At 36.3% G+C, this 22,435-nt stretch overlaps 2 protein-coding genes across 2 annotated transcripts in view; both read right to left on the reverse strand.

Annotated features, from left to right (window-relative positions):
- Positions 1-242: 242 nt before the first annotated feature.
- On the reverse strand, positions 243-6,574 carry LOC123608623 (cytochrome c oxidase subunit 7A2, mitochondrial). Its single transcript, XM_045498798.1, has 4 exons — positions 6,441-6,574; positions 4,882-4,971; positions 1,770-1,854; positions 243-444 (listed from the first exon to the last, which is right to left on the reverse strand). Exons 1-4 carry the CDS (start codon positions 6,456-6,458, stop codon positions 386-388), a joined length of 252 nt encoding a protein of 83 aa, XP_045354754.1. The 5' UTR covers positions 6,459-6,574; the 3' UTR covers positions 243-385.
- Positions 6,575-16,154: 9,580 nt separating this feature from the next.
- TMEM30A (transmembrane protein 30A) overlaps positions 16,155-22,435 on the reverse strand; it is a 39,230-nt gene continuing 32,949 nt past the window's right edge. Inside the window, exons 6-7 of the mRNA XM_045498799.1 lie at positions 21,282-21,488; positions 16,155-18,835 (exon numbers count right to left, since the gene is read on the reverse strand). Of these exons, the coding sequence (XP_045354755.1) occupies positions 18,642-18,835; positions 21,282-21,488 (401 nt within the window). The 3' untranslated portion in view covers positions 16,155-18,641. The remainder of the gene's footprint in view (positions 18,836-21,281; positions 21,489-22,435) is intronic.

Here is a 22,435-nt window from a genome sequence, read left to right on the forward strand (position 1 = left end):
AGGAATATGCTTTCAAGTGTTACATTCATTCACAGCTGAAAACCATCCACGGTATAATTCTGAGCTGTTCTATTACATAATTTATTTATAAAAAATAAAATTTCACCAGTATCACAATGGTATTTTATACAACCCTAGTGACTAAAGAACCATTTTTTTGCTCCCTACCTAAGAGTTACAAGGCTGATGAAAAACTGAAATTATTGGTATAATGTATCCTAAAGTGATAAAATAAGACAAAGCATGGTAAAGACTGCTTTATTGGTGGCAGTTAGTAGAAGTCAATAAATATTGTTCCCCGAAGAACTCAGTTATGTATCAATTATTGGTCCAGAGGGAGCTGAATGAAACTGAACCAACTGCCTGCTGAGATGATAAACTGAAGTCAGTCTTGCTTCTTGGGAAATGAAGCCATAGCTAGCTGATATATGGCATACGCTGTTCCTGAAAAAGAAACAAAAAAAGAACTTACAAGAAATTCTGACATTTACATGTATAGACATAATATTCCAGCTAAAAGTTAACAGAAAGGGAAGTCTGGCATTAAGACTACTTTTATGGAAACACAGAAAAGTATTTTGATAGGTGCTGGTAAAATTTAAAATAACTTCAAAGGAAAAGTATTAGATACAACATAATAATTTATTTGTCAAATTGACAACATGTAAAAAGTTTTTAAATAAGAGTAAGAACATATATAAAAGTTATTTCCATACTAAACTAAGATGGCCTGAAAAATGCTAAGAATGATTCAAAAACCAAAAAAAGAGGTCAAGATATACAAGCACTCCCTAAAGTATATTATTAGTATTAAACCAAGAAGAATGATACATCATTTTTAAATTATCAAATTTGATGTAAGAATAGCCAATAAGTGAATATTTTTAAAAACTAATTACCAAAATATCTAAGAAACAGTCACACTGACCAAAAGAATTTAGGACTCTAAAGGTCACTATCTGATTGTTGTCTTCATTCATAAATGCCTCTTCACTGTACTCAACCCAAGGCAAAGAAAGCACCCTGGTATCAGCCCGGGGACTTTGTAATTAGGGTTGAAATTCCAGCTTTTCCACACAGAGGCAATATTACCTTGGGTAATTAACATAATTTCTTCATCTTTAAAATGAGGACACATTACAGACTTAATAAAAAAGGTTACAGAAATCCATTTATGGGCACTTCTATCAATAAGATGAGCACACAGTAATCAAATAGTTCCCTTCCTCCCCCAGAGAGCAATCATTTAAAATCTTAACTCTGCTCCTAGCCTACCAATTTGTAATATTCCATTGCTAATACTGAACAATGGACCTGCCTAATCCACAGAAAAATCTATCAAAGCACTTTGTGTACAGTAATAGGTACTGTTTTTTCCATAGAGGTTTTGTTTCTGTCATAAACATGTATGTTCAGAGTTTAGATGTAAAGTGTGTTTTTATTATGTATCACAGTAAAAATGTTTAAAAAGCCCCTGTTATAGGAGATGGTGTAGAGAGAGATGTGTAAGGCCACCAGCAGCACACTCTGAAAGCCACCTCTATCATAAATACTCCTATCAAACTTTATTGGTTTGATTTTTTAAGACATTAAAATGCTCTTCTACAATATGTATCGATCATCCTCTTGAGTCCTTATATGTAAAGCAGTAAGATCTCAGATGCTGGAGACAGTCTTTCTAGTTAAAATACTGACATAGTAAAAGGAATGAAGTTGTTAGTAATCCTTATTGTTACCTATCTGTAAGTCAAGCATTCCAAGTATCTTACCACCAACTGTAAGCATCATAGTGGCTCTATACAGGAGGGCATCAGCTATTCCACCCTTTAGATGCACTGGAATTCCATTATCCTCCTAGATTAAAAAAATAATAATAATTAATATATGCATCATTTGTTTTCAACTAAGTTCAAAAGACTAATCCATTCATATAAAATTAAGCACCTCCTCAAACCCCTGGTATTAAAATATTGTCAATATCAAAATTAAAAGACTACAATTTTCCTGACTCTGTACCTACCACCACTAAAGTATTAAAATAAGAACGCCTAAAAATCAACATTCTTTCTCTCACATTTAATGAGAGCCAGTAAAGATTTGCCTTCCAAGGAATATATAAATGTTAAAGCTGTGAAAATATACTGATTGAGTCCATCAGCTGAATTATTAAAAAGATCAGGAATCCTCACACTTTTTTATTTCTTTGAGAGAAATAGAGAGCAAGCAGGAAAGGAGCAGAGACAGGGAGAGAGAGAATCCCACGTAGGCTCTGCGCTATCAGGGCAGAGGTGGAGCTCGAACTCACAAATTTTAAGATCATGACCTGAGCCCAAGATCAAGAGTAGGACCCTTAACCAACTGAGCCACACCCACACTCCTCTCCTCACACTTTAATCATAAGGTAGATTTGGTTCAACTTACGATTTCTCAACTTCACAAGTATGTGAAAGCAATACACGTTCAGGAGAAACTGTACTTTAAATTCTGAATTTTCATCTTTTGCCAGGCTAGCAACATGCGGTACGATCCTCTCATGATGCTGGTCAGTGGCAGCCAGCCACAACTCCCAGTCAGCCACACGATCACCAAATTTAACAACCAATGTACTTATCACCATTCTGTACCCATAAAACCATTCACTTCACTTTCAGTGCAGTATTCAAGAAATTACATGAGATATTCAACACTTTTATTATAAAATAGGCTTTGTGTTAGATGATTTTGCCCAGTCATGTATGTGTTCTAAGCATGTTTAAGGTAGGCTAGGCTAAGCTATATTTGGTAGGTTAAGCATATGAAATGGATTTTCAATTGAACATATTTTCAACTTGTGATGGGTTACTATTTGATGACCTAACTCCATCATAAGTCAAGGAAGATCTGTATAGGATACAAAATTTTATTTGGGAAAAACCAGGTAATACCACAGTAAAACAAAAAAAGCACTAATAATGTAACTACTTATAAAGGTCAACAACTCTGTCCCACCATCTTTCCTCATGAGAAAACCATTATTAACAGCATAGTTCATATTCTTAAATATTTTTAATGCTTACGTTGTCTTACCTTCTAATTTACACACACACTTGTTTAATATACCAAATGAGATTACGCTATATAAGGGTATGCTGTATTCTATTTTTCACTTAATGCTGTCTTAAAAACTTTTGTTACTCCCTTTAAAACTACCTTATCCCTTTTAATGGCTACATAGAATGCCACTCTGCAAAAATATCAGAACTGAATAAGCCAGTCCTCTATTAATGGGTATTTAGGTTGTTGGAGTTTTAGTGGTATTAAAATCCTATGACAAATAACCTCTATCCTTTTCTTTATATATTTAAGCTACTGTGTCTGCAGAAAAGATTTTTAAAAGTGGTAGTCCCCAGGGGCACCAGGCTGACTCAGTCAGTGAAGTATGCGACTCAATCTCAGGGTTGTGACTTCAAACCCCACGATGGGAATGGAGCCTACCTTTAAAAAAAAAAAAAAAGTGGAAGTCCCTGATAACAGGGTATCTGGTTTATTTTTAATAATACTCTCAAACACTCTTTATAACTTTTATGCCAATTATACTACTAACTATTATGTATGAAAGTACTGTGTACGAATATAACTATCTCCCATACGTGGCTTACATAGCCTATTTTAAATCCTTCTATAATTCTAACAATCAAGTAGGGGGAAAAAAGTTGTAATTTGTCATTTTAATTTGCATTTCTTACTGATCTGTAGGACCTTTTTTTTAAAATTTATTTTTAACGTTTATTTATTTTTTGAGAGAAACCGAGCATGAGTGGGGGAGGGGCAGAGAGAGAGTCACAAAATCTGAAGCAGGATCCAGGCTCTCAGCTGTCAGCACAGAGCCCGACATGGCCCTCGAACCCACAAACCGCGAGATCATGACCTGAGCCGAAGTCAGACCCTTAATGGACTGAGCCACCCAAGACACCCCTGTAGGACCGCTTTTTATACTGGGGATGTTAATCTTTTGTTATATTTTAAAATTTGCTCTCAATTTGTCACTTGAACACATAAATGCAATTTTTGTCCTTTACAGCTTCTAGGCTTTGTAAAGACTTCCTTAGGAAGACTTCCCCACCCCTAAGATATAAAAAATACGCTCCTATGGTGACTATAACTAATAGTACTGTATTGTACACTTGAAATTTGCTAAGAAAGTAGATCTTAAGTACTCTCACCAAACACACAAAAAGATCAAGTACTTGAGGTAATGGATGTGTTAATTAACTTAATTACAGTAATTATTCATAGACACATTGAACATCACACTGTATGCACCTTTTTAAAAATAAAACCCATCAGGTACAACCTAAATATATACAATTTTTATTTGTCAATTGTACCTCACTAAAACTGGAAAAATATATTTCATTTTAATATTTTTTGGCAGAAGAAGCATTTATATCTGCAATTTACCTTTTAATACACAATATAGAGGGACAGAACTTTACTTTCTTTAAAATAGACAATTTTTCTAACGCCAATTTATCGTATCCTTTCCACACTAATATGAAATAGCACCTTTAACATATATTAAATTTCTACATACATATTTGTTCTGTTTCTGGGCCCTTTCTATGGTCTATTTGTCTATTCTTATGAAACTACCCATAGAGTGCCAACCCAATGTAACTTCTCCAAACAAAGTGTCTTTGACCTACACCTTTTCCCTCTCATTTCTTCTACTTCCCCAAAGTCCTCCTGGATATAGGCCCAACTAACTATCAATAGGCGGTTTATTATTTTGCTAATACAACAAGATGAGTAACAACCAAACATCTCCAGATTTACTTCCTATCTCCCAACTTTTGGTAAATATTATTACAAGTAACAACCTCCTATAAAATATTTCAGTACCTGAAATAGCTTTTGCTTCTCTGGAACCTTATTTTCAATCTGCCTGCGTGAAGCAGTACTTATGGTCCTCTGGGCAATCTGACGAAGAGCCTGAAATAAAAAAATCCATATATACTGATCAGATTTAGGTCTTAAAGAAACTTTCAAAACCAACTATTTTCAACTTCTATTATTACAGAAGAGGGAAACTGACAGTTAAAAACATACCCGATTTGTCAGTAACAGAGTCCTAACTAAACCAACAGCCAAGTTTTCCAACTTGTTGTCCATCCACTACTCTTTTTTTTTCAGTTTATTTGAGGGGGGCGGGGTATCCCAAGCAGGTTCCAAGCTGTCAGTGCAGAGCCTGATGCAGGGCTCAATCTCATAATCTCACGAACTGTGAGATCATGACCTGAGCAGAAATCAAGAGTTGGACGCTTAACCTAAGTGACTGAGCCACCCAGGCGAACCCATCTACTACTCTTTACATTAAAATTCTACAGTTTCCAAAGACCACATTCAAGTAACAATTCATACAGATTCTGAGAAAAAGAAACAAAAAAAACCAAAAACATCTTTACCTGAATTGAACTAGTAGTATCATATAATCCTTGAGTAAAACATACTGACATACAGATATTATGAGAATAAAGAATGGTTACAAAATACACTAAAAGTTCCAATGTTTTCATTTATAACTTTACCATATTATTAAAAGATCTATTCGACACTAAAATAAACTGACATGATTCCTACTTAATCAAAATGCTTTCCCCATCGCATTTTTCCTATAAAGTAGGGAATAATTAATGGGGTACAATTCTTTTTAAAAAGTGAGTTGCATTATATATCCAGTTGAATTAAATAACGAAACAAATATGCACTCCACATTCCAAAACAAATCATATGTTGAGAGCTAAGTAAAACCTTATTGAATAATTACAAAAGAGAATGGTCACTGTTACACTTTCCTTCTCTTGTTCGAAATTTTGGGAAATTATTTCACATGCTCAAAGCCGATGGATGGGTGAAGGACACTGCAGGACCGCCTGATTGAAGCAACACTACACTTTCAACCATGACGGCTCCTGAAGTCCCAACAGAAACCGAATGACTTGCTTTTTAAACTGCATCCTGATGCTCACAAAGCTCAGAAACGTTGAAACTTTAGGCCTTTCAACGTACCAGTGAACATATTTCTATCTGAAGCTTCCGGGTATCAGAAACGTCCCACTTGGATCTTGAGTTTACTCATATCAAAATTAGCGACTTCATCAATAACCCACAGGGTTAGAGGTGACCATTAAGAAACCAAGGCTGTCTAACCCACCATCCTCTGGTCATTTCCCCAGCCTCTTCATTCCCTATATCTACTCAGCACAGCCGGGAGCAAGAGGAATAGTTAGAAGGGAAAGTAACGTCAGGCGAAAAGGACACGGACCAAGGTGACCTCAGACCTCAGAAGCCGCCTTCTGCCACCCTCCTTCCCTCTCAGGAGAGGCTTTTCAGTCATCCCTTAGCCTCCGCTCCCAACCTTCCCGCCCCACATCAAGAATGCAAGCCGAGAAGCTCCTTACCAGCAGATTCCGCAGCATCTTGGCTCGGTTACTACCCACCAACCGCAACAACCGAACACCAGGAACGAGAACGGCAACACCGGAACCGGAACTGCCTTCTGGCCTTGCGCAAGCGTCAGGGAACTTAATACTTCGGGCGGAGGAGGGGCTTGAGCCTCTAACCATAGAGAGCGAAAGACAAGCGAGAGCGGCCGTACGGCTGTGGCCGCTCTAGCCGACCGGCCGTTTCCGTTCCTTGCTCTCGTTCCTGAGCTGGCCGATGCTATTCAGGGGGCTGGCTCCTGGAGCTAAGGTTTGGAGAAGTAAACAACTTTTGAGACCGGAGAGGCAAGGAGTGACGTGTTATGTACTTTGTAACTAGCTTAGATGAAATTAATGTGAGACCAGGCTATCATAGAAAATTAGTATATTTTGAACGAGAAGGTATTTTAAAAACTTCTGAGCAAACTTTGAACCATTGTTTAGATGCTGAAAGAACACTGGGTTGGTCTAACTGTAAGCTATGAAGCTGGATGCAATACAAAACAAAAAGGTTAGCTCCTCTTACACGGATACAATCAGTTTTTTTCCGTAGAAGAAACTTTGTGAGGGCGTTATTGTTCCTTGTGCTGAGAATATGCTGTAAAGAGCTGCGTCGGGGTATCGTCTTGTACCTTTGGATGCTGCACAACTCCCCATGCAAGAAACGCTACCAGCGTCCTGAAATTGTGAAAGCTGTTCGCTCGTTTCTCCGTGTCTGGGGAAAATGCTGAAAAGAGGGGAAAATTTTTAATTGTGGGACAAGAAATGGGATGGCACATCGGTATTCTTTAAGTCTTGCTGTCCCAGGGCACTTTCCATGATTGGAGTCGCTAGGCAGAGCAAATATTGGATAGGCTGCCAGTGTACCTTGCTTCTAGCAGTCTTGCCTAAATAATGCCACTTACAGAGATCTTTAGGCTTTGTGCCCACCGAGTGTGTATAAATGTAAACATAAAAATACTTATTCTATACTAAAATAAATCTTTCCACCTTTTTTAAACAAATTTTTATAATTATTCCATTGTCATTTCAAATAGAAAGTGGATGATGTATGGGTTCAGCATAGGTGAAATGTGTAGATAAAAATTAGTAATATCAAAATCACTATTCCTTCTAATCTTTGGGTTAGATCCACCAAGTTATCTGTGCTCAGTCTTCCTCACCAAGGTTTGTAAATACCCAATTCATCTCTTCTCTAGATAGGGACCAAAAGTTTCTGGCTTATTCTCCCTTCTGCAATATGCACTGTGATGGAATCCTTGAGGACAATTACCAGGCACCAATAGCTGGAACATACAAATTTTTTAAAAGTGTACTCCGAACTTGTTAAAGCTGTATGTGCTCTCTTACATTTTCTCCATCTAGACAACTAGATTGTAAACCTGTCAGGAACAGAGATTATTGTAATTTTTTACCAATCCCCTAGTACTGCTTAAAGGGTTATAGGTTAACCAGCAGATGAATTAATGACATATATTGGGTGATTGATAGATCTATATATTGGATGGATAAAGGACATTTATGGCTCTGTCCAAAAAGAACCAAAGATTCACATAAAATAGATTCTGAAATAGATGCAGATCCTTATTTGTATGTTACCTAGTACAATTTTTCTTCCCTCTTTCCTAGATCATTCCATCAGCATATAAGCATATTCCCATATTAAACAAACAAGCCTTTGATTTCAGTTACCATACTATTTCTCTTCAAAAGAAAACAGATTTCTTGTGGCGCCTGGGTGGCGCAGTTGGTTAAGTATCTGACTCTTGATTTTGGCTCAGTTCATGATCTCACGGTCTTGAGATCAAATCCCCCATCAGCACAGAGCCTGCTTGGGATTCTCTTTCCACCTCTCTCTGCCCCGCCCTCTCAAATAAACAAACAAACAAACATTTAAAAAATAAAAATAAAACAGATTTCTTTATATTTGTCTTCTTCTCTTCCTCTCCTAATTTTTTAAATTCCATTTTGGGTAGGCTTTTATGGCTTTTCCTAGGATCCCCAATAGCTTCTACATTATTGAATAAACTGTCAACCTCAATTTTCATTTTTTCCATCTATCAGCAACTAAATTTAACATAATTGATCATTCCTTCACAATATGCTTTGTTTTTAATTTGGAAATAAGCCACAAATGCCATACAGTATAACATACAACATGTATGTACAGTTTCATACATGGTCCTCCATCCACTACTCTTTTGATGGTTTTCCATTTCAGTAGTGTTTGTAGTCTCCTGAAACCTCGAACTCTCAATCTCTAAATTTCGGAGTACCACCTTTACATTCATCCCGTCTGTGATTTCATCTACTGCCATGAAATACCATTTGTGTGCTGGCAAATTCTCTAGCCTGACCTTTCCCTTTGACTACAGACATCTCCACTTACATGTCTAATGAGCATCGCAAACTTATGACCAAAACTGAATTCTACTTTCCAGTCCTGTATTTTCAAGGCTTCTCCTCTGCAATTTTCTTCATTTCAAGCCCCAAACTTTGACTGTTTTCTATCATGCCCTATAAACTAATCCATTAGAAAATCCTGTTGAATACATACACCTTCAAAATATAATCTGAATCTGATGGGGCGCCTGGGTGGCGCAGTCGGTTAAGCATCCGACTTCAGCCAGGTCACGATCACGCGGTCCGTAAGTTCGAGCCCCGCGTCAGGCTCTGGGCTGATGGCTCAGAGCCTGGAGCCTGTTTCCGATTCTGTGTCTCCCTCTCTCTCTGCCCCTCCCCCGTTCATGCTCTGTCTCTCTCTGTCCCAAAAATAAATAAACGTTGAAAAAAAATTAAAAAAAAAAAAACAAACAAAATATAATCTGAATCTGACTGCTTTTCATTTATCTCCACTGCTACCACAACTCCAGGCCAAGCCATCATCATCTCCTGTTTACATTACTGCAAAAGGCTTTTCAATTAGTTTTCCTACTTGTACTTTTACACTCAGTCGATTTTCCACACAGCAATGATCCTTTTAAGGATATAAGTTAGATAATGACTGTTTATAACTGTTTTCTTCATTGCTGTACTTGCAGCATCTAGAATAGTAACTGGCAGAGAATGTTCAGTAATTATTGGTTAAAGGAACAGTATGCTGCATAAAGAATGAACTTATTGGGAATAAAAATTCAAAACATCTTTGATACTCATTGTGCTACTTTCAAACAGCTTTTAGTCCCAGGATTCCTCACGCATTGTCTCCTTGCTCCTGTTCTATAAATTGTGATTATCCTGACGGAAAAATATACCCGAAATTTGCCTGGATGCCTATCAAACTTTATTGGATCATCTCAAGCACACTTGAAATTTGTTACTAGATTTGTAAACTCATGCTCTGCAGCAGAGCAGAAGAGTTCTTTCCTTTTTTTTTTTTTTTAATTTTGAGAAAGAGAGGGAAAGAGAGCGCATAAGCACAATCGGGGTAGAGGCAGAGAGAAAGTGAAAGAGAGAAACTTAAGCAGGTCCCATGCCCAGGGCACAGCCTGATGCCAAGCTTGATCTCAAGACTGGGATCATGACCTGAACCAAAATCAAGAGTCAGATGCTTAATCAACTGAGCCACCCAGATGCCCCAGAAGGGTTATTTTCTAAAGTTTCCTTTCCAAAACATCAGTTTGAGTTTCTTTGTAATATTAGAAAATTATTATTAGATTATTGGAAATGATTAGGAAGTATTTCCTTCAGAAGGTTTTTGAACACTGTGAACAGAACTGGCAGTACTCTATTTAGATATATAGATGGATAATCTGAGGTAAGTAATGGTTAACTAAAGCCTGAGATAAGTTTGTGTGAAAATAATTCACAATTACTGATGTAAAGTTGACAAATGACATGGTTACTCCATCTTTCTTTTCCTTTAGAAAACAAACAAGATTACAACCCTTCCTTTGATCCTGCCTATAGCATCTATAAATTTAAAAAGGAAAGCCAGAATAGTGTTTTGTGTAATTGGATGTGTGTTTTAATTCTGGAAGCATGCTTAATCCATTTCCAGTTTTACAAAAGCAAATATAGTAGAACAGTTTCGTGTGAGGTTTAACGTACAAAAATTACTAGTCAGATAAAAGATAGCACATCACTATAATTCCATATGTTCTCTGATTACAGTTAGGAATCATGAAACACTTGGCTATCACTTAATTGCTGTATTTATTATTAAATAATTTATGTAATTGGAAGCCTCGTCTTTTCATCATTAAAGTTAAGGGGTGGCTTTGGACTAATAATCATCTCTGGCTCTAAAATCCTTTTGTATGAAAAAATAATATATACAATATATGAATGAGTCCACTCCTTGTTTAACAATAATTTATTGACTATTTAATATGAATCTAACACTTTGTAAGATGCTCTGGGGAAAACTTTTTAAATCCCTGACCTTCTGGAGCATAAAATCTAATTAGGAAGGTAATAATAAACACATAATAATAAATCATGATGTGGACATGAATGCAAGGTTTCTGACTTAACTCTTAAGATGGTTGACCATACCATTCACTATGTCAAAAAATGTAAGGGAAAGCTAGCTAGAATGGCTTGGTTTCTGTTTGGGCCTTACTAAGCTTGAGAAATCCAAGGACAATCCAAGAGATCCATACTGAACAATCTAGAACTCAGAAGAGATGTCAAGGCACAAGAAAAGATAAAGAAACTAGTGCAAAGATGGTAGTAGAAGTGATTAGGAACTTATGATTGCTCAGGGAGTATAATCTCAAAGAATTCCCAACATTTTATATGGTGAGCATAACCAAAGGATGTATAAAGGAGACTAAAGACAGGTAAGTATGAAGAAAATCAGGAGTTATCCACAAAGCCACATGCTAAGAATGAAGAGGGAAGGATGGTGCCAAATTATCAAATGGAGCAAAAAGTTCAAGGGTGAGTTTACTTCCTGTGACAAAAAAAGGGGGGTGAGAATTGTTCATTGTCATTTTTCTATACTTTCTGTTAAATATTTGTCATCTATCACTTCCCTTATTCCTCAAAACAAAAATCTGTCAAGAGGGTATTAAAACTCCCATTTTACTGACAGGAAATGGTAAATGATTTAGGAGATAAAATAATCTGAAGGTACAGTTTACAGACATAAGAGCCAAGTCAGCCTCCTTCTAAAACCCATACTCTTTCTACTGTGTCTTTCAGACAGAGATGATAGTAAACAGAATACAGTGTGACTGTGAAATAAATCCTTAGCTAAAACTGAAGATGACAAAAAATATAAATTACTCTTTTACAAGCTTTGTTGTGAAAAGGAAAGACAATACACCCCAGGGATTACTTCAGACCATTAATTCAACTGCAATTAACATGTATTTTTAAAGCCATTTTTTCTGTATTTCTGTTCCTTAAAATAATGTGACACACAAATCTTGATAGTGAAAGTAATATACGAGTTCAATCTTCTTCATTACCCTAGATGAAAAAGCTTGTCACACATCAACAGACAAGCTCCCATTAATATCACTTACAGTAAATAACAAGTTTATCTTTTAATATTTTTAAAAATGCTACAAAAGCACCAAAAGGTACTTCAAGGTGTTTTCTGGTTTTAAAAAAGTGGATGGCCCCGAGTTTATCTCTTCTCCCTTTCACTCCAGTAACATGAAAGGGAATTGAAAAAGTAGGAGGTATTGATAGGCATCATTACCTTAGATGAACCTCAAAGGCATGCTAAGTGAAAGAAGCCAGATTCAAAAGATTAAATATGGTATAATTCCATTTATGACATTCTAGAAGAAAAACTATGGGGAAGGAAAAGACATCGGTGGTTGCCAGAGAAATAATGAGTATAAAGGAGTAGTGTAAGGGAGTTTTGGGGGGTAGGGGTGATGGTATTGCTCTGTATCCAATGGTGGTTACACAAATCTATGCATAAGTTAAAATGCACAGAACTACACACACACACACACACACACACACAAAGTTTACTTTATGATAATGTTTCTAATTTTTTTTCAATGTTTGTTTATTTTGGAGAGAGAGAGGGTGCCACCTGGGGAGGAGCAGAGTGAGAGAGGCAGAGAATCTGAAGCAGGCTCCACACTGTCAGCACAGAGCCCAATGTGGGGCTTGAATTCAGGTGAGATCATGTCCTGACCCAAAGTCAGATGTTTAAATGACTGAGCCACCCAGGCGCCACCTGTTTTATGATAATCTAAAACAACTTTTTAAAATTTACTTACCTGTTTTTGGAGAGAGAGAGAGACAGCACGAGTGAAGGAGTGGCAGAGTGAGTGAGAGAATACCAAGCTGGCTCTGTGCCACCAGCACAGAGCCTGATATGGGGCTCAAACTCATGAACTGTAAGATCATGACCTGAGCCAAAACCAAGAGTCAGACGCCTAACCAACTGAGCCATCCAGGCACCCCTAAAACAAATTTTTTAAAGATATGAGTCAAAAAGGATAGAGAGTTGATAGGGGGGAGAAAACCAGAAAAGCATTTTCAGCAGATTTCTAGAAAACAGAAAGCAGACGGAATATGAGCAGGACAGAGGAAGCTGTAATCTAGAGCTACTGTAAGGGGGACACCAGTGAGAAGCACGCTGATTGGCCCACAGCCCCTGAGAAGTTCAGACTTGGATGTAAAAATTAGAGCAACAAGGAATAGGCCTGAAAATGACTAGTTGAAAATTACATACAACAGAATGGTCAGATCCCAAAACCTCTGCCCTCCCCCTCTCAGCTAACTACGATCTCTCACCTCCTTCACTGTCTCCCATGGGTAAGAGATAATTTTTCTGTCTATAAAGTAATGGAAGACAACCAGGCAGAAGGGATGTGCAGAGGGATAGGTATAAAGAAATATGTATAAAGTAGAAAACAGAAGGTGAGGTGGAGGACAAGGCAGGAGGGAGTTAAAAGCAAAACAAAAAAACAAAACAAAACAAAAAACCCAGACCCTCCTTGGACCCCTTCCTTCTGAAGAGGACCAGTGAATTCCTTAGAGAGACTGAACAGTCCCCATCAAAGAAAAGGCCTCCAGCCAAATGACTGGCTCCCTGACAATCATTCCCTAATGCAGTACTTCTCAACATTTGATGCCCTTACAGTTGCTGACCTGCCAACTCTTTATTACTTGTCTATGCTTTTCATAATGAATAGGAACAAATAATTCACTGAGTGGCATTTCTGAGTAGCACTGTGCTAGTGAAGCCCATCACTTGTCAAGCACTGGCCACAAACAAAGAACTTTCAATTAGTCTTTTGGGGGCCATCCATATATGACAGATGGTCAAGACTAGCCAGAAACACAAAAAAAGTCACTTAAATGATCGAGGAAAAAAAAAAAACAAAAACCTAAAACTTAAAACAACAACAACAAAAACCGATGCTAACAGAATAGGAAAGAAAAGCATATATATCCTCAAAAAATATTTAATTTTTTAACATTTATTCATTTTTTGAGAGACAGAGAGAGGCAGAACATGAGCAGGGGAAGGGCAGAGAGAGAGGGAGACGCTGAATCCGAAGCAGGCTTCATGAAGGCTCTGAGCTGTCAGCACAGAGCCCGAAGCGGGGCTCGAACTCACCAATGGCGAGATCATGACCTGAGTCAAAGTAGGACACTTAACCGACTGAGCCACCTAGGCACCCCCTCAGAAAAATATTTTATCTGTGAACTAAGATGAATATTTTTTAGAAACAGAATAGAAATAAAGGAAGTCTCAGAAATTAAAATACTTTTTAAATATACATAAAATTCAGTAGACGATAAGGCTGGAAGATCAAAATGAAGAAATCTTTTAGAAAGAACACAGACAATAGTGTTGAAACAACTGGAGAAAAAGAGAAGAAAATTAAGCATCAGTCTAGGAGGTCTAATATCTGATTAGGATAGAAACTGAGTTCTCAAAACCAACAATGAAACCTAGAAGAGGGTGGAGCAATACCTTCAAAACTCTGAGGGGAGGGGTGCCCGGGTGGCTCAGTTGGTTGAGCGTCCGACTTCAGCTCAGGTCCTGATCTCACCATTGGTGAGTTCGAGCCCCACTTCCGGCTCTGTGCTGACAGCTCGGAGCATGGAGCCTGCTTTGGATTCTGTCTTCTTGCCCCTCCCCTGCTCATGCTCTGCCTTTCTCAAAAATAAACATTAAAAAAATTTATTAAAAAAAAAATCTGAGGGTAAATTATTTTAAACTTAATATTGTATATGTAGTCAAACTATCAATGAGATGTGAAAATTGAAAAAAGACATTTTAGACACAGAAAATTTGCCTCTCAGCTACCACTTCTTAGGAAGCTTTAAGTGCTTTAGGTAGTGCTCCAGTAAATTACAGAATAAACTAGGAAACAGATCCAACATAGAAAGGTGACAAGAGGAGATCATGGGATAATGGCTGTGTAACTGGTCAAGAAAACAACCAGTTCAGATTGGCATAAAAGGACAAATACAGAATAGATCTCCCTGGTAAAAACAGGGAATCAGATTATCTGATATTTGGGGACAAAAACCCTTCAAAACTATTGATGAGAATATGGAGGACCTGACAGAATAACTGGGAAAAGCTTAAGATAGGTTTCTAGAAATTACGTGTTAAAAATGAGGCAATTATTAATTCTAGGATAAATAAAATGATGTGAAATGTAATTGTGGTGCAAAGCTTTGCTCCACAGTCATAAGTAATAATAGCTACTGTGTTTCCCAAATATGATATAACTGTAATAATAATGGGAGAAGGAAAGGTATGTTAAAGAGCTTTAATCAGCAGGTTAACATTATCAAGAAGATATTAATGATGACTAAAACCATTAAATCAAGCAATAGCAGACTAGGCATATTGTTTAGATACACTAAAACAAATGCCAAAAGATAACTTTTGGACTCAAAGTGATTATCTCTAAGACTTAAAGAAAGTTGGGACAGGGGCTACTGGTTTTCATCATAAGGCTTGTCGATTTTTTTTTAACTGTATATACACGTTACTTTGATAAAATATAAATTTATTTATTTACAAAGCTATAAAATCAAATAAGGTCACCGTGGTCGATTTGATTTTAGACATGATATTTATTTTGAAATTTCGAATGACATTAGGGGAAATATGATTTTTATGTTTACTGAATGGAACATGGGCTAAAAAAAAGCTCTAAAACACTTCACTAGATCATCCAAACTCTATACAAACATTTATGCATCAAAACTCCTCTTGAAACAGCACTCCTTTACTGCCTCTCCCCTCCTTTCAAAAAACACATGTTTATAAAGAAGAAGACTTTTCACCTTAACCAACAAAGGACAATACAAGAATTCTAAGGCATTGTTTCCATGAAGATAGAAGGTGAGCATTCATTAACCCTCCAGTCAGCTGTTCTCTTTCTTGGTCTGGCTTTTCGTTTCCTGTATGCCCCACCCTCTTCATTATTTCATCATCCTTACTTCTCTACCACTTCTTCCTTTTCTATTTACTAGACATTTCCTTGATCTAATACCAAATTTAGCCCATCTACCTATAACTCAGGTGACAATATGACCACCTCCTGGTAAGAACAGATGTTTCTAAGTAATATATACAAACCTTGCAGTTAATGCTGTCAAAATGATTAATATATATCCATAATGGCAATCAAATCTAGACATAGAAATGTTAAAATGTGGGATTTATTGACCTTGGGCTAAAATTTAGTGCTTAAACATTAACAACACTGAGGCATTATTATTTTAGCAAGACACTTGAACATAGCAAAATTAATTTTGTTCATTTTTATTAATACAGAACATACTAACAGGACATTATCTTTAAATATAATCAAGGTTACAAACAAACTGATAACTAACCAATAAACAAAAAATATTCACTTGACTCTCCTCTTGGTTGAATAATTCCCCATTTGGTAGTACAATTATTTTTACCAATTCATTTTTAACTGCCTTATGATTTCAATGAAACTTCTTAGCTTTTACATATTAAATAATTCCTTCAATTGGGAAATCTCATATATCAAAATACTTCCTGTAAGTCAATGCATTCTTCAATGCCTTCTACTTAACCTGAATGCAGTAAAATGCAGTATGATTCTCTAAAAGTTGAATATGACATTAATATTTCCAAAAGATGAGCATAAGCCCCATAAAAAAAGAAATGTTTTTCCTTCCCACCAGGCTTCGCAGAGGCCATATGAATGTTCCACATTCTTCATAATTAGTAACAGGAATCCCTTAGCGCTCAAACGGCAGGAGACGGGAAGGAAATTAGGCCATCGATGAACTTGTAAATAGATAAAACTCCAAATATATCTTAAGATTCTGTCTTCACCCCAGATGAGAAAGTGTTGGAAGGGTCTTCAACTTTTCTTTCGTGGCACCTTTGGTCCCCTAATTAGAAAAAGAGACGCAGGACGGCAGTCCTCCTTGAACAAAACAAACTCAATCTGGGAAGACTGGCAAAAACCTTCTCTCCCAGTGATGTGTCCCAGAAAATAAATTGCCATGTGAAAGAGGGTCAATGGTCAGAATAAATAACAATATTCTGAAGGACTGACAAGACAAAGAATATTTTTAGACAAAGAATACCCTATGCACTCAGAAATTTCAGGATAATCATACATTAAGTACCTCATGCAAGTGATATTCTACCAGTTAAAAGTAATTATGAATTACAAGTTCTTTTAACTAAATTTCATGTTATACAAAACTTAAGAAGTGTGGCACATTTCTATTAACCATTACATTATTTTTTGTTGTTGTTGTTTTAAAAAAAAAAAACATATATTAATCAAAATTGATACATTACCCAGACCTTTTGATTTAAAATATAACTGAACAAAATCATCACAAACTCTGAATAAACAGCCATTCTTCTATACAAATATAGGAGTTATTTTAGTTAAAAAAGAAAAGCCATTTCTATGCAATTAAGCCACCTCTGATTAAGACATACATTTTCATGCATGTTGAAAAAGTAAGTTTACATTCAGGAGTAAGTTCCATAGCAAACAAATTACAGCATTTATTCAATAAGGAATATTAAAATAATTCCAGTTAATAGAAAATAAAGTAACTTCAACCATATATATTATAATTTACCATGTGCATACTGCAAAATGTCCAGAATTTAATTAGGAAATTTAAAGAATTTATTTTTTAAGTGTCTTAGGAAAAACCAACCAAAATAATTGGTACCTTAACCAAAGAGAATGTGCATACATCTCTATATTTGACCTATATGCAAAAATTGAATGAAATATGAAAGTCACTGTTTTCTAAATTTTCTGCAATACAACATTAGTACTTAAATCAAAACTTACCTGCAAAATAAAAACAGCCTGAGGTATTTCCAATGCTGAAGCAAATTTCTGAATGTTAAATACCACAAGAATGAAAACAGTTTCCTCTGAACACTTACATCTGGCAGAAGATGAAGGTCTGCCAAGAAATTTTCCCATCTCACCTATATTCTTTTGTCCCTTATGAAGTATAAGCTTCAAGGGAAATGATCACATGTAAAAACATATCAAGTGAGTTGGGGTTCCTGACTGCAACATCTTAATCAAATGGAAAAAGGAATTTTAAATTCTCCCACCTGAGACCCATCTGACCTCTTCAGACATGACCATTAATTCCTATGCTAGACAAGGTAAGCATGTCCTTTCAAATCAAAGCTATACTTGACAAAGAACTGTACTGGATAAATGGAATACTTGAACAACCTCAACAAAGATGGCACTTTAAGCCTTTACACATGACACATGAAAATGAAGAAGCGTTTTATTTAGATTTAGATCTTTTTTGTAACTCTGAATCCTGCAAGGTTAGCAAGGTGTTATATTCATACATCTTGTAATCCCTTTCTTCACACAACAGGCACACATATACAGCATCACTTGTCAATATAATATTATCAACACAGCATAAATATTTAAGCAATAGATGCATTTCACATAAAAGAGACTATGCATCATATGGCCTGGCCCAACAAAAAGCAAACATTAGAATGCCATTTCAGCAGTTACAGTGTTGATATGATCTATATAGTTAATTTGTTTCATACCCGTCATATAGTTCCATAAGACATCCATAAGGAAGAAGCAAAGGACAAAAACTTTTTTTTAAAAAAACCAAAGTTATGTGCCAACTTCAAAAATGACATACTAACCAGACATCAGCAGTCGAAAGCTAGGTTGAATAGGACTGGCCTTGATGCACATGCAGTAAATCTGTTTTCAGAATATAAAATTAAATGGTAATGTCAGCAGTATTACTACTGTTTCTATATTTATGATTGATTACTAGCAGTACAACTCCTAGAAGGAAGGAGATGGATCCAATAGTGATGTAAGCAATCCCCAAAAATGGATTTTTTCCTCCCATCCATGAAATAGTGCTCAAGATCATCCGTTTTCGTCCATCAAAAGAGTGTACAGGGTAATCTGAAGAATGTATAGGAAGGCTTTTCCATGTCTAGTTACTTGATTTTTAAAACACAACTTAAAAATTTGGCATTTAATTGCTTGTAACTCACTGGTATAATTCTATGATACACAGGCACCTTACTCACATTTTCCGAACCACAAAATAATTATATGACTATTACCTTGAAGCACTGATTTAGCAAGTTAAACATTAGTAGTGAAAACCAATATAGTTTACAAGCAAAAACAACCGAATTTAAGGGTTAAATGGCTTCTCAGGTACTTTTACTCTCATTACACAGAAGGGGCAAAAGACCACAAAGAAATGTAATGTGAAAAAAATATTTCAGATGAACAGCAATAAAACCAACAGAGGAAGAGAAGACTGACCAGAAGAAAAAGGAAGAATGAAGAGGTTGGAGGTCTCTGTGAGCTCAAAGAGCATGTGTAATAAAAGAGTAATTATGAGAATACAAGAGGACTCAGAGCACAAGGTCAAAGAGTATGATATTGAAGTTTTAACTTGTTGATTTGGAGCAATGACAAAACTCATAGTGTGACGCAGAGGTGATGGCTGAAAGAGAGTAGAAATGAAGGGTGAACTGTTAAAGAGATTTAAGAAATGGGACACCAGTATATTGGATGAGCTATCTACATGGACCAATTCTAAGATTTTGGCAAGAATTAGAGAACACAGAACTAAATCCCTATGTGAAAGGTTTACAACCTTTTCAAAGACATCTTTGGAATCAAGTTTAGGCCCCATTTGTTTCTCTCTGCAATTTCCCATCCCTACGGATGTGCCCTATTATTCCAAATGGCAGACTCTGCCAGTTTCTTAAATCAACCCTAAACCTGAAGCAGGAATGATTATAATAAGAGTTCTAACTAATATAACACTCTGGGAGACAAACTATCAAATCACTCATGCTAGCCTCTCTGTATCCCAACCCCCCAAAATGGGCTTCTGTCTTAATTCTGGTGTCTAGTTCCCACTTGATACCTCATTTTTATAATTACCCTTGATGCTTCGCAGACCCAAACTCCTGTCTCGTCAGTCTTTGAGAGCCTACGTTCTTTGATTTCTCTTCTCAGTGCCTTGGATGCAAATAGTCTCTTAACTAAGACAAAGTACTAAGTACTCCAAAGACTTCCCTAAATTATGCTCTAGGCTACAGGGTAGTATCTGTCCTTACTCCTTACTAGATCTTCTGGATGCTGTAACAGAGCTGCCTTCTACTCTGGCACTAGCCTCAGGATAATTGCTGCTATGTGGGCCTCGTTTCCAAAACGTGGCTACTTTTAGTCTGTCATTATCAGGTCATATTCAGTTGTATACTCAGGTGCAAAATTAAGAGGCTAAGGATCCAAGAAGACATTTGTTTTGAAATTAGGTCTGTTAACCATTCACTAATACATTATAAAACTAAAACTATATTTAGTTTTAATAGCTCATTTGGATTATGAAAAATCAAAAATGCAAAGCATTAGCAAACATTCAAATGCTAATATTTGAGAATATTTTCATTCATGATATATATAAGCAATGGGCTACAGATTAAAAGATGTAAGGACTTTGTTTAGAATAAAGGGTAGTGTCCAATTATTGTCAGCTAAGGAAGACTTTGTAACCACGCCAATATGGCTGTGGCTTGGTCTGATTACTTGAGTGAACTATCTAGGGATGCGGCCTGTAGTAGTGGCAGATGGTAAAGTCATGGCCTTTGGAGTCAATAGCTTGATTAGGAACCCCAACTCTTCTACTTATTTTCTGCATAACCTTGGGTAAGTTACTTAAATGCTCTATGTTCCTATATACGTGGCTACGTACATGGAGATGATGATACCCATCTCATAATGCTTCAAATAAAATAAAATAATGCATGAACAGTACTTGGTACAATGTTGACATATAATCAGAATGAAATAAATTATATTTATCAGCATTGAAAAGTACTCCTGAATTATTAACGTAAAATAATACAGCTAATGATAAAAGTGTTTTGGTACTATGAACATAATAGTTACAAACAATTATATTGATGTGAACTAACATTCACTGATTCTTAATATCTAAAGAATATATAAAAGTATATATAGATACATATATCTAAATAAGCTGAATGCTAATTTAGCATCAGTTGTGTTCACTGGCCTTTGCATTAAGCTCAATTACAATTTCCATTGTAGAAATATCTAGCATATTAATAAATCTACCACCAGCATCTTAAATAATTTTATCAAATAATATGCCTGAATCCTAGTACAAAGTTTATAAAAATTTAAGACTTCTGGAAGATATAAGTGAAAAGATACCCTCTCATATGTATACACACATACTCTTACAAAAATGAGATCAAAACTAAAACACAGAATAGCATGTCACATAAATGAGATAAGACTAAACTATACTCTTTCCCTTTTCAAATTCTATGAATCTGTGCACATGGCCAAAAAAGGATACTGTATGTGATATTCAAATAGTATCGTCCAGCTGGCAATGTTGGATGTAAATCACTTTTCCGCTCTATTAGACGATATAACTTACGAAAAGTAGGTAATGCTGCAGTTCGCATCCAAACAATAAAATCCTCATTTATGAACCCATTATTATCTGGTTCAGAATCCAGCATGTACACTGGTTTAACCCAGTTTACTGGCTTTGTTGTATCTTAAAAAAAGAAGAGAAGGGTGAGGGGACAAAATATTCAATTCTATTAGGAGTTTCACTGAAAATTCACACTCAAATAAAACAAAGATATGCAATACACAATCTGAATATTTTTCCTATTTTCAAAGGTATAAATATATGCATATTCCAAGAAAGTCTTGAAATCTAGAGACAAACCAATTCCTCATGTAATAACAAGTAATTACAAAGATTTGATGGCTATCTCCATTAAGAAAATACTAAAAGTACGCTATGAGGTACATACCAAAAAGCAGATGATTTAATGCAAACATATAATGTAAAAAACATTACATTGCAAAATTTAGGAGGTACAGAATCAAAACTAAATTTAAATTTTTAATTATAATAAAAAATTGGGTCTTGTTTAAAAGAAACTTGCCTGCAATTTGTAAAGACAATGGCTGAAATGCTTATAAGAAAATACCAGAAAAATTCAAGATTAAATGTACATGCACATTTCCTTTAGAATTTCAGTACATTAGAACATCCTACATATTTTACCTAACTTGGTATGAAGTTAAGAATAGTTGCTGTTTTTATTATTTATTTATTATTTTTTTTTTAATTTTTTTTTTCCAACGTTTATTTATTTATTTATTTTTTGGGGGGACAGAGAGAGACAGAGCATGAACGGGGGAGGGGCAGAGAGAGAGGGAGACACAGAATCGGAAACAGGCTCCAGGCTCTGAGCCATCAGCCCAGAGCCCGACGCGGGGCTCGAACTCACGGACCGCGAGATCGTGACCTGGCTGAAGTCGAAAGCATAGGGGCGCCTGGGTGGCGCAGTTGGTTAAGCGTCCGACTTCAGCCAGGTCACGATCTCGCGGTCCGTGAGTTCGAGCCCCGCGTCGGGCTCTGGGCTGATGGCTCAGAGCCTGGAGCCTGTTTCCGATTCTGTGTCTCCCTCTCTCTCTGCCCCTCCCCCG

This window comes from Leopardus geoffroyi, chromosome B2 (genome assembly GCF_018350155.1).
Source record: "Leopardus geoffroyi isolate Oge1 chromosome B2, O.geoffroyi_Oge1_pat1.0, whole genome shotgun sequence".
In the NCBI taxonomy this organism is placed as follows: Eukaryota; Metazoa; Chordata; class Mammalia; order Carnivora; family Felidae; genus Leopardus; species Leopardus geoffroyi.

Excerpts from the sequence above, each read along its gene's own strand:
- LOC123608623 (XM_045498798.1), bottom strand. Across the intron at positions 1,855-4,881 it reads AGAAGCAAAAGCTATTTCAG|GAGGATAATGGAATTCCAGT; the intron begins GTACTGAAATAT and ends TTTTTAATCTAG. Across the intron at positions 445-1,769 it reads TATGATGCTTACAGTTGGTG|GAACAGCGTATGCCATATAT; the intron begins GTAAGATACTTG and ends TTTCTTTTTCAG.